The sequence below is a fragment of the Megascapheus bottae genome, chromosome 29 (genome assembly GCF_031878675.1).
Source record: "Megascapheus bottae isolate mThoBot1 chromosome 29, mThoBot2.hap1, whole genome shotgun sequence".
Lineage (NCBI taxonomy): Eukaryota > Metazoa > Chordata > Mammalia > Rodentia > Geomyidae > Megascapheus > Megascapheus bottae.
Genome location: NC_143537.1, coordinates 5,856,914 through 5,870,114, shown reverse-complemented (window position 1 = coordinate 5,870,114; position 13,201 = coordinate 5,856,914). Strand labels below are relative to the sequence as shown.

Genomic DNA, 13,201 nt, shown 5'->3' with positions numbered 1-13,201 from the left:
CCTATCTGACTTTTGTCATTACCATCTTTTCTGATTCCTACAAAGTAAACCTAATTAAGAACCTCCCTCATTAGTCTTCTAGAAAAATTAGCACAGCTTATGCTAATTGCTCCTGCAAAATTTAATAAACTCGTTGAAATGGGAATAGTCTAATGAGGTTTTACTTATTGAACTAAGCGCTAACTCTAAGGGAAAAAGGTTAGAACATAAGGCTATCCCATGTAGTAATAAAACTACAATTTATTCAATTTTGAAACAAATTTTATTGCAACCTTTAAAACACAAACACGAGTTTGTGTATAAATAGGTTAAATCAATCTCTACCTTCATTCAATAACAAAGTCTTCTCTCTTTTTTTTTTTACTTTTCACTTGAATAATTACTACAAATGACCCTTTATCTCAAAGATAATGAAATTTGCTGTTATTAGTTCCTGATCATAAGTTACTAAGCATAACACATTTGACTCTCCCCATGTCTACACAGCCCAAATATCAGAATCATCAGGAACAGGCTAGGTTTTGCTGACTCAAGCTATTTGGCAGTGGGTAGCCATATAACCTTAGCAGTCAAGTCAAGATGTGCATTTCCTACATTCCAGGCAATTCTTCTACAAACTTTCTTGAAATGGTTTAACACATTATCATGAGTGCCAAAAGATAAAATAAAGATAAAAAGGACCCGGGTTATAGTTTCTCAAATCACAGTATACAACTGCTGGTTTTGCTGATTCCATTTCTGATGTGTTGTGCCTAGCTCACATCCCCAAAGTACTAGCAGCACGTAATACAGCCAACATTCAACACAGAAATAGCTTGTCCCGCACGTCCATATAACCAGAAAGCCTCCTCCATCCATCCTAGAAATAGTTTTCCTGAATAACCACTGCTAAAAGTCTTTTGACTGATATAAATAGCAGTGTTCTTCCAAATTCTGAAGGACAAGCAAATGGAGCTAAAATTATTGGTGCCCAAAAAGGTGACTGTGTTTTAAAGCTATGCTAAGTCCTAAAGCAACAATCCTGTGCCCTCAGCTCTGGAATTGCTATTGTGTGCATCATGTAAACACAAGTCTCTGTTGACACTGCATGCAGACTTTAGAGTCTGTTTTTACTAAATATTCTGAGATCTGTATCCAGAAATCTGAGAGCAAACCAAACCCTAAGCACGTAACAGATGTGAAGTAATCGGTAATACAGAATGAAATTGGAACTCCTGAAACTCAAAGGCGGCTGTCATCACTTTTTTTTTCTTTGCAACAATTTTATGAAATTGAAAACAAAAAATCCTATTTTACCCTTCTTGGCATAAGTTCTTTTCTGGTTATTTTCTTCTTGTGGTTAAAAATGGAAGTTTCACCTATCAGCACAGACAGGACTAGAATTTTTAATTTAAAAAAAAAAAAACCTTTGGCAGACTGAAGGACAAATAAATTCTGAAACTCTCAGATGCAAATGAAAAATGGCTAAATACATATCAAGTAATAATAGAACTGCATGAAAGAATCGTACATGTGGGGCAGAGGCAAGAGCCAGCAAATAAACATACGCTGGGACTTGTGCACACTCCCTAAGTTCCAGTCATATTTAAATGATGCCTGACTTAAGAGTTCAACGTTAGCCACTGTCCAATCAAAATCGGGGTGGGGGAAGAGGATAAAAGTTGTAATATCTCTAAAGGCACCAACAGCATAAAATGCATACTTACTTTACCTAAACTGTTTGAACTACTCTAGCCAAGAAAAGGTTTTAAATGCCCTAGTGGGACAGATGCAAAGCAACAATAGATGCTACACTAATGCAATCCAGGTAACACAATCCCATTTCAAAAACACGGCTGGGCTAATTACAGCGTTCCTGAGTCAAGTTTCTTCAGCCATTGCAACCCACAGGAACAGGTCAAAATCAAACGTTATTCAAACCACACTCATATCAACCTTCTGTATCAGAGTCACGGCTTAAAACCAAATGGAGAACTTAAAAGCTCAACTTATTCACAAGTAAGGAAAAAGGTGTTTTCATTGCGGATGGCAAGGTAAGGTTCTTGTCATCATTTAAACCAAGAAGTTTCTCTGCAGAGCAAAATGTTTATAGTTTCAAAGTTTCAGGAATGTTTGGGCTGGTCCTTTGATCAGACTACTTTTTTTTAATGGGAAAGAAAAATGTGTTTAAAAGAAAAAATAGTGTTTTAAGTAGGAGTATCTAAATGAAGCAAACAACCTGAAGATTATGTCTACTTTTAACCTTATTTGGAGGTTTTTATCACCCAGGGTAGAGAAAATGATTCAAAGAAAAGCATACAAACATACCATCCTCTTTCTCCGGGCTGTTCACAACAGATTACACACTGAACTCTTACATCTCTTAACTTTGAATCAAGTATGTTATGTATATCAAGGGAAAGTAGGTCTCAGTAAATATTCATTACAGATATTTTAACCTATTCTATTGAAATCTAATTTTTATAGAGCTACTTGACAATCAATATTGGGTTAAAACTTGAAAAGTTATACAGCTTTAAAAAAATCAATCATCTTTTGATCTCTGATAAAGACAAATCAATACTTTGGTTTCTTTTAGTTGAAAAAAATGACAAATCAACTCCAGAAACAGTGGAAAATTTGTAAGATAGAATTCTTATTTCTTTGTTGTTGTCAAAATGTACTCAGCAAAATGTACTGTTACCAAACTCCAAAATGGGACTTTTATTTATCTAGGTAGGGATATCGCCAATATGGAATAGAACTCTAGTCAATTTTTCTTTCTTTTTTTTTCTTTCTTTTTTTTTTCACATGATCCTTTCCATCTAGTATAAAATGCTAGCTCTTCTGGCTGACAAATGACAATACCTATAAAGCTTCCAGGCCATTTAACTTTTACTGAGTAATGCTATTTAACAAATAGCATAGCATACATGCTTCCATACAATGAATTTGAATAATTAAAATGTAGAATGAATATTTGGAATGCAACTTTGTAAAATGTGTGTAGTCACTGACTCAAAATTGCCCTGAATAACTAAAAGATTTATTTCCTATGTGATTTACTTGGCCATGTCAGATTAGTAATATGTCTGTTTTAAAAACGCAATAATTAAGACAAGCAGGATAAATTAATCAACTTGCAATTCAAGATGAGCTGTAATCAAAGGCGGAATAACAGTAGAGAATCTTGGTTCGCAGATCTCTTTAAACTGCTTTTATGCATAAATAAAATCCTTAAAATGTAGATGGATTACATCCAACAGAACTACTGTAGCTAAAAGTGATAATGATTCAAACATTTTTCAAATAAAAGTTAAATATTTATAAGCACCCAACCACATTGCATAAATCACCAACTATTATTATTTTATTTCTGAAGCTTCCTGGCACAGCATGAAGATAGAGCCACAGAAAGTCAGGAATATATATATGTATATTCCTTTAGGAACATGAATCAGACACAAAACCGGCGTGATCCAAGAAACAGGCCTCCAAAGAACATTCCATATGGCTTTCCCAGGAATTCCCGTCGCTCGGCGCAGCGTAAATCAAGACCAACAGACAAATTTTGGCCACAGGCGTTCCCAGCCTGGGTGCAACACAAGGCAGGTGTTTCATTATAACAAGGAATAAGAAGCCAGTGAAAGAAAAGTGTCCCTACCTGTCAATTATCACTGGATCTGAGGGAGTCTCATTTCGGTTGCCACAGCTTTTCTTGTCACAACAGCGGCTATGGAGCAAAAGCGAAAGGATTTAGTACAACCATTACGACGTAAAATCATCATTTAAGCAGACAGAAGGTTCAAATTGCTGGGTTGCAAATACTAGAATTACCACAAAGCCATACCTAGCAGTCAACGGATTCCTGAGACAGAAAATTCTATTTGGGTCACCTATGGGTTAATGGCCAGGCTTAACCTCCCTCTCCTTGGAAAGTGAGGGAAGAGTGGGCCAGGGGCTCTCCCAGAGCCAAGAATGACAGCCTCAAGATGGGGTCTCTCCTGCAGTGCCCGCAGTGTTGGCAGAGTTCAATGTGAGAAGTGCATTATTATTTTATCCTCCCAGTAAGAACAGTCAGGGTTGTGGGTGTCTCAAACTTCTTCCTTCCAGATCACACTAATTGTGTGGAACACGTCAATAATGAGGTATAAGTGATTTCACCCCCTCTAGTCATGTTGTATTAAATGGGTTCCTTTTTGTTCTCCTAGATGGTATTTCCTCCACTGACACCCCCCCCCCAGATCCTAATGTGGTAACTGTTGTTCGTGAACTATCTTCATGAGCATAAAGGTAAAAGATAACTAATAGCGTAAGAAAAGGGTAAGATAGCTCTAAGGCTGGCACTGGCCACTCTGTCAGGTTATGGTCTGTGAGTCGGTTGCTCTGACAGTGGACCTTCTTTATTAGTTCAGAAGATGAGCCAATAGTAAACAAAGCACTCCCTACCAAAATCTCACCAATTTTTTGTTTTTACCTTAAGCCTGTCATTAATTTTTTCAAACAAATGAACAGATACTCCCTAAAGTGTGTGTGTGTGGGGGGGGGAATCATGTTTTGGAAAAGTACCTGCCACTAGCAAATAACGAATGGACCGTGACTGATAAATTTTTTCATGAGTGAGAAAAGGTAGCAAGTTATCCAGAGGTGAGCAGTTAGCATGCGCCACAAGTATAATCTGTACTTGCACACGCATGTACACACATACGCGTGACTTAATGAATCACACAGGCTGAATTTCTGCTAGAGATCTGGTGCAAAGTCGCTCACCAAACCTGGAAGGCCTCTTTCCTCACCCTAAGTGTATCTATCTGAGGGGTGAATCAGCTCTCAAGCTGGTACTAAGAATTACACCTGCTTTGTCAAAACCCTGGCTGGAAACCACTCTTTCCACCATCTGACCACGTTTACCCTTGCTGGTGTTCTCCTGGGCTTGAGTTCTGCTGTACTAGTATTTTGGGGATGGAAAATCCGAGGTATCCGGATAGCTGAGGCAGACGAACAAGGGACAAAGGAAGTACAAATAGACGGGAGGCATGCAACAATATGGCTTAAACACTCAATCCCATCGCCTCTGAACACTGGTCAGGCTTGTCTGAACACTGACTGTGCAATCGGAACCAGCTGCCTGTGTCACCTGCACAAAGTATGCCCACGTCCTAATGACCAGTGTCTCATCTATCCAGTGTGGTGACGCTGGTGACCCAGCTCCACACACTCCAGTGTAGATTCAATGCAACAAGTGTGTATAAAGCCTGAAGCTCCTTGACTCATCCTATGAACGCCCCAGGGAAAAGCAGCATTGCTGGGTCTTCTCCCCATTTCCTCCTTCTCCCACATCTAAGCAACCTGCTGGGTCCATGCGAAAGCAGCCCATGAACAGAGCTATCACTCCCTTGCTCACGGGCAGAAAATGACTGTGAGATCCGAATGGTCTTGGCTGGATGCAATGCCTGCCAAAGACTCCTCCAACTTGTCTCGAGGATGACTAGACAAGAATCTACCCCTTGGGGCCGTAGGATGGTGCCACCATTTTCCTCCCCATCACTTTCATTTACTTCTTGGACAACGGCATTGGCTTCTCATGTGGTCTGTTTCTACTGTGACCTAAATGCAACTTGAAAGCATCCATGGGGCTTACGATGCAAGATCTTTACACAGCTTCCCACTGCACACAGAATAAAGCCATGAATGACATGACGGCAGACCACCCACCCCCTGCCTTTCCCTCCAGCTTGCCACGCTCCAGTTTCGCTGGCCCATTTCAGTCCCTCTGATTCAGGTGAGTCTCTGCTGGCCAGCTCCTTCTCTAGACCTTCCCAGGCCAGTTACCTGTACTGGTCCTCAGAGCTCAGCCTGCACCTGCTCCTTCCTCAGAGAGGTCTCTCCTGGCACGGTACCCATAATCAAAATTAGGCTCCTCGTGCAGCTTGTTGTTCTCTCCGAGTGTGGAATGAAGTGAGAATTATACTGATATTCCACACCTCAGTAGCCACAAACATATCTCTAATATTACCCCACTAAGATGCATACACACACATGTGTATATATATATATGCATCTAGTTTAGCTTATAGAGAGACGCATTACATGCATACATATGTACATACAGTTACAGTTTGAAAATGTCATTTCTCATACAGGCTAATATGTTGAAGCCTGGTGGTACTATTTGGTAAGGAGCTGGAAATGTTAGGGAGCAAGGCCTAGCTAGAGAAAGCAGGTGACTGGGGGTGTGCCCTCTGGAGCTGCTCTAACTTCTGCCTATGGCCCCTCCCTCCTGGCTGCCATGAAGTGAGATTTCCTCCACCACACCCTTCTGCCTGGATGCTCACTGCTGCCTGTTACAGGCTAAAGAAACACATCCACATAGTCAAAGTGTGAAACCTTCTGTCCAAATTAAGTCCCTTAAACTCTTTCCACCAGGTATTTTATCACAGTGATAGAATACTACTACTACTACTAACAACATGTATTCCCACATATGTATAGATGACAAAAAATATTTTATCACAGTGATAAACTACTACTACTACTAATAACAACAGGCATTTCCACATATATATGGGTGACAAAAATAATCCAAACACATACATTTCCATTATGTTTGTGCATATATCTCTGAAATTGCATTGCTCTGTTTTGTATTGCAGTATCATTAAATAATTAAGAAGTAACCTCAAGTAAGAGAAGGAGGGCCTTTCCCTAGACCGGGCTGACATCCACCTCAGGTGACCTGCTAGCACCAAGAAGGGAAATGCTCCATCCTTTACCCTCCAGAGTCTTGCCCAATGAGAGCTTCATTCTCAGGCTAAGCAGCCTCTAAGCTCAGATCAAGAGAGATGAGCTCCACACTACACTGTGCCCGAGACAGGCATTCACCGGGAAGGCCCAGCTGAAAAGAGAACAAATCTACTAACGTTTAAGACAGAAGATGGTTTGGTTCATACGCAGTCTAATACGGGAAACAACGGCAGTATCACGTGCAAGGAAAAGTACTGTGTGAATAAAAAGAAAAACAGGACTCCAGGTGCTCTGAGGATGGCCGCGCACAGCCAACCCAGGCTGGAAAGTCTGTGAGACTATTCTCCCCACTTAACTGTCAGAAAACCAGAAGTGGAGCTGTGGCTCAAAGTGGTAGAGTGCTAGCCTTGAGAATAAAAAAAAGGGGGGGCTCAAGAATAGCACCCAGGCCCTCAAGCCCTACAACTGAGAAGGAAGGGGGGAAGGAAGGAAGGAAGGAAGGAAGGAAGGAAGGAAGGAAGGAAGGGGAGGGAGGGAGGGAAGGAAAGGAATAGGACTATAATGTGCTCATTAGCCTGAGGCCTTCCTCCATTCACACAGCCATATTTAGAGTCCTACTGTGTGCCCACATGCCTGGGACAGAAGCTGATCTATTGAGGAACTCAGCATTGTCTAATTTACCTCACGACTAAGCGAGATTCCAAAAGGAGGCAAGTGCCACCATGGCATGTACCACTTCCCAATCTATAGCCGCCATGCGGCTGGTCACAGCAGGGGCTCTCCCACATACACCTGGAGTGCCTTTCCCACACCTCTCCCCCTCGCCCCCAAGCAGGACTGTGAGCCTTCCACACAATGCTGAGAAAAGCATGCTTAGAAGTCTTTCTTAGCAAGCTGACCCACAGCTTCATAAATCAAGGCAGGAAACATCAACATGCTTTCCACACCCAGGGGCTTGCAGACCCTGCTCTCAGGTGCAGAGCTTCCTGTAAGGAGAGGCCCTTTCAACTTCAAAAAGGTGTCCTTTTGAACTCTGTACTTTACCTTCCCTGTGAAGCTAAGGCAGCTGAGGAATAAGCCTAAGAGAGCCTAGACAATCATTCTAAAGATGACTGTCCCTCCCTTTCTGTCTTACCTGGTGACTTCCCAATACTGACCACGCCCCGGTTCTGCATCTGACACTGCTCCTCCCTAAGTTAGTTTCCCCTCTGGGTTCACACTATCGAGTTTGCCTTCTTTTCTCTTGAGTCACCACCATGTGTGGCCACACATCACTACAGGGTCAGGGAGGGTTCAACACCTATTTGAATCTACTCAGGAGGTTGACACCTGAGGATTACGGTTCAAAGCCAGCCTGGGCACCAAAGGCCATGAAACTCTTACCTCAAATGAACCATCCAAAAGCCGGAAGTGGAGCTGGCGCTCTAAGCGGTAGAGAGCTACCACTTTGGAGCTTCTCATGTTTCTGTTCTTCCACCTGACCAATCCCATCTCAGCCCAAGGCTTCCACTCTCACCTTTACCAGCGAAGTTACTTATCTGGCTTTGACCAATATTCTCTGCCCAGCACAGGGGCACGGAGCTGGAGACTACTCCCTGGAGAAGTCCTGCAGGACTACCGACAAACGTGTCTCCACGGGCCCTCTGAAAGTCCTCCTCCTACCTGACCTTTCTCTCCATTTCTGTGGCCATGACCCGCCTGCACATGTCTCTTCCCTTGTCTGGACAGGCAGATTTGCCTGTACGTCCCATTCAACCTTTCCAAGGAGAACTCAATTCGTTTGTTTGTTTATAGGCACCAGCAAGCCCGGATAAACTGGGCCACTCGGGTCCCCATCTTTTCTTACTGCATACCCCTTCCTTTCAAGGATCTCTTCTCGCCATTCACTCCGAACACCAGTGCACCAGGTACTTTGCTATGCACCGTGAATATTGTTACCATAGCCTCCTGAAAACTAACACTATCTCAGCTAGGGATGTGGCTCAATGGTGTCTAGTGTATGTGAAGCCCTGGGTCTGATCCCTAGCACTACAAAAGCAGTAGGAAAAAACCCTATTACTCATAATAATAGTATTAAACATTTAGTATAGGGCTCTATCATAAATGTTTATGGGAAGCCGGGCGCAGTGGCTCACGCCTGTAATCCTAGCTACTCAGGAAGCTGAGATCTGAGGATCTCAGTTCCAAGCACTAAAGTCTGTGAGACTCTTCTCTCCAACTAACCACTCAAAAATGGGAAGTGGGGCTGTGGATCAGGGGGGGAGGGTGGTAGCCTTGAGCTGGAGAGCTCAGGAACAGCTCCCAGGCCCAGAGTTCAAGCTGCATGACCAACAACAACAACAACAAAAATGATAGGGTCAATAACATATAATCTTAACTACCACCATTCTAAGATAGTTTTAAAGCCCAGCTTCACAAATAGGCCAACTGAAGCACAGAAGGGAAAAAATGGGAGAAAAATGAATGGTGACTGTGCCATTCACTCATTGCAAGAATCCTGAGTGCTTTTCAGGAAAAGCACAGTCTGTACAGGATTGCATCCAAGGAGACAGGACTCAGACCCAGAGCCAAGGGCCTAACCATGAGAAAACCACGTTCAAGTGGGCATCCAAAGGAAGAAATCAGAAGAATCCTGCAAAGACGGAGGAAGAAGGAGCCTACAAAGCAACCAGGCCATTGTGAGAGCATATGGCCTTATGGGAAATCAGACTGCTAGTGGACAAACGGTATGGCTCTCCACAGAATGGCTGTCCCCCCCTGCCCCGCCCCGAAATGTCCTGTGTGCTGAAAATGGAAGATCCTTGCTTCATTCAACCTCCTTTGAGGCCTGGGGTCCAAGTTCACCTACTGAACAGTTTCTGTTTCCCATCCACATTTGAACATACAAATTTCAGGATGTATTTACACTCACATCTCTCATAGATTCCCACTCTAAAACATGATTCATGGAGCCAAATTGTTTTAAGGAACACTATTGACAGATGTCACCAATACTGACAAATGTAACAATGATAGGTTTGAGAGATTCTATTTCACCAAAAGGCAAAAACTCTACCATGATCTCACAAAAGAGCTCCACGTCATCAAACCAGGGAGGGTTTGTCTCCGAGTGGCAATAATTAGAAGCTAATAGTAGCAATTCCTTTCACTGGCACACAGAATGGTGTCACCTTCGTAACAGAACACAAGGGGGTTTTTTTAATTTACAACACCCGAGACACAATCCTCTGGTGTTTATCCTTTTTTCCCCTCTCATTTGCCTACCACGAAACAGAATCATATCAAGTCCTTTCTGGTCGATCTAAATTCTCTGTGTCTCCTTAACCATAGCCAAGGAACTATAAATACATAGCTTCTGTGACATCCAAGCAAAGTTTTATTGTGCCGTTAGCTTTGATAGAAAGCACTGCAGAAAGTTGTTTAGAAATTAAATATCTAAAACAAGCCATCTTAAAATCCAGGGCCCTACTATTTCATGTCTGCAATGAAGAAATTTCATCTTGGGGAGAGCAAGCTGTCTTTCACACCATATGGCTAATGGTGGTGCATAGCAATTAGCCAAGCTGATTAATGGTGAACAGACTCTAATTTTATGCTTATAATTGAGCCTGCATTTGCACCCCTGGTGCAAATTCAGCACATCCCAACTTCCACTTACAACAGGCAAGAAATCAAGAGAAATAGGATGGTGTGGAAAGTGAGAATATTTTTTTTTCCTAAAGCCCCCTAAAGAGCATCAGATTTGCAATTTAAAAGACTGTTAGCCATACAATAGATGACAGGTTTGTGTAATGGGGTCATGGCGGCCTGGTAAACAAACACATCTATAGGCAGCCAAGAGCTGGGTAATCTGTAACATTAACAGGATGACATTTTGAATATGGCTTTTCCCTCTTAGCCACGCAGAAAGAACACGGCATCATTTGCCTTCAGTGGCTTCAGAATTTTATTTTTGCTATTTTTATGTTTCTGAAAAATAGAGAGAACATGAGCTGTAAAGCACACCAAGCTAGCATAATAAAGCACTTTGGGCCAATGAATTTTAAAAACAAGGAAAATATAAACTGCATTAATAGAGGGTATGCTTGGGTATGAAAGGCGTAATATATCTAAGTATTTCAAGAATAGAATTATTTCTAGCATAATCCAGACGTGCAGATATGAGATGTAAATCTATGATTTGTGTATAATATATAAATATTATCTGGCCTAATGGTTGAGATCCATAGTCTTACTTCCATTCTCCTAGACTCACACATGGAAGAACACAGAAAATTCACACTAATTGTAAGATACTAAAATACAGAGATTAGAAAATTAATACAAAGGAAGTTATTTTCTAATGATTTTTCAAGATGGTTTTCCCTCATTCACTTTTGGAAGTTACATCTCAGCTATATTATGCAATCGTTAGACTCAATATGCTCCTAATATGTGCCTAATAATGTAAGAAATCCAAGAACTTATTTTTGGATTCTGCTACAAATATAAAGTTAGAGAAAAACAACCTGGGTGTTTTTTTTTTCTTTTCAATAATTAACAAGTTTTCCAAACCACTGAAGCGAAAACCTGTGAATCTCCTGTATATTTTAGAATAACATATTAAAAGTCTTCTTTTGGAAAAATACAAATATGAAAAATTAAAAGATAATAAAAAAGAAGTTTACCTCTGTATGTCATCCAGGAAACACACTAAACCCCCTTGATTTTATCTTTACCTGTATAGTTTTCAGATCCCACCTCTACCCCCTGCCAAGTCCACAAGCCGCTGATAAAGGGCCCCAGACAGAGATGGTAGCTTACGTCCTCTATGATTGGTCAGGAACTCTAGCAGTCAGACCCACTTTGTGCCAGGAAGAGCGGCATGGCTAACAAAGCAATTAGTAGCTTTCTCCTGATGCACAGTGGCATTCCGGGGCTTTATCCAATTACTCAGAATATATTGGGAGCTAAGTGCTTGGGTTATTGTTACAGAGAGTAACAGTTCACAGGCACTTCTGGGGTCTCCTTCCTCACACAGGCAGACCTGGCTGAGGCCATGCAGGTGAATCTGACCTGCTCGTCTGTTTTCAAACATAGCTTCCAGCCCGAGTGCAAGGAAATAAATAAAGAAAGACGTTTGTTCGTAAGCCACGTGAATTGTTCGACCTTTTAGGGATTCATCTTGCTATCTTTCTGAAAGCTCAAAGTTTACTACTTCTAAGAAATACCAGCTATACTGTCAGTTATATACAGGGTTAGGAAAAGATCAGATGAAAGGGGAAAAAGAGAAGAAATTCACTTGATTTAAGAAGAAATGATGGCAGATACAAGTGGTCCTATTCTTAAATGTGAGAACTGAATAGGGAGTTGATCTTTCAAGTTTACCCAAACAGAAACCTTGGCTGACTTCAGTAGACAGCTTGGTCATTTTCCTAGCAATGCAGCTGAGGGTATATATTAACACTGAAAGAGTCTGATGGTGTTTTATTCAATTGTAAGGGAGAAGGTAGGACACTGCCTTCCATCCATTAATAGTGCAACATCAAAAAAGAAATGGATGTCTTTCAGGATGAAATCTGATAAATAATTGACAATGACTATGATGCTTGACACTTTGCTATCAAATATTCACATCTAACAATTCTTTCTAGATGGTCACTAGAAGCAAGATAAATATATTACTTCCCACCTCACCCCAAATCAGCCACAAATGAGACACAAATACTAATTAAAGAGAAACCAAGAAATTTCTTACCTGCACATAATCTCGTGGGTGAGTAAAACTCGGCACATTTCAGGGTTCTTGTCTTGGCCTTCATATACTATGGCCTGAAAGTAAAAGCATGAGTTAGCTGGGATGGAACCAAGTAGCAAAACACAAACTATAATAACTGAATTCTGGATCGCTTCAGCTGCAGGCCCAGAGCCCTCACTATGCAGCCTGTCTTAAGATATATGCCTGGCATCAGTGGCTCATACCTATAATTCTACCTATGATCTGAAGCTGAGATCTGAGGGTCCTGGTTTGAAGCCAGCCTGGGCAGGAATTTCCATGAGACTTTTATCTCTAATAAACTAGCCCCTCACCCCCCAAAAAAGCCCAGAAGTGGAACTATAGCTCAAGTGGTAAAGCAACTGGCTTTGAGCAAAAGAAGTTCAGAGACAGTCCCTAAATTGAAACTTCAGAACTAGAACCAAAAAAAAAGGCACATTGTCTAAGATCCACCCAAACTGAGTGGAATAAGATAAATTCTTCTGCACACCAACGATCTTATCAGAGTAAGCATCTTTGAATCTGTGTGGGTATGACGAACCTCTGTTGTCAAGACAACCATAATTCTCCTTTCAATACAGAATAAAAATAAGTCTAATCGATAAGGGAGAAACCTCAGAAGGTTGAATAGCTGCAATGTAGAAAAGCATGCAGATTGGATTCTTAAATGATAGGTGTTTGCCTCATCCTCTTACCAATTCTAGCCCTAACATTTAGTCTTCC

General features: G+C 41.5%; 1 protein-coding gene across 4 annotated transcripts in view; it reads right to left on the bottom strand.

Annotated features, from left to right (window-relative positions):
* Ebf1 (EBF transcription factor 1) overlaps positions 1-13,201 on the bottom strand; it is a 386,167-nt gene that overhangs the window by 358,132 nt on the left and 14,834 nt on the right. For all 4 annotated transcript variants that reach the window (XM_090321094.1, XM_090321095.1, XM_090321097.1 and 1 more), the window contains exons 5-6: positions 12,461-12,534; positions 3,644-3,712 (exon numbers count right to left, since the gene is read on the bottom strand). In XM_090321094.1, the coding sequence (XP_090177220.1) occupies positions 3,644-3,712; positions 12,461-12,534 (143 nt within the window). The remainder of the gene's footprint in view (positions 1-3,643; positions 3,713-12,460; positions 12,535-13,201) is intronic.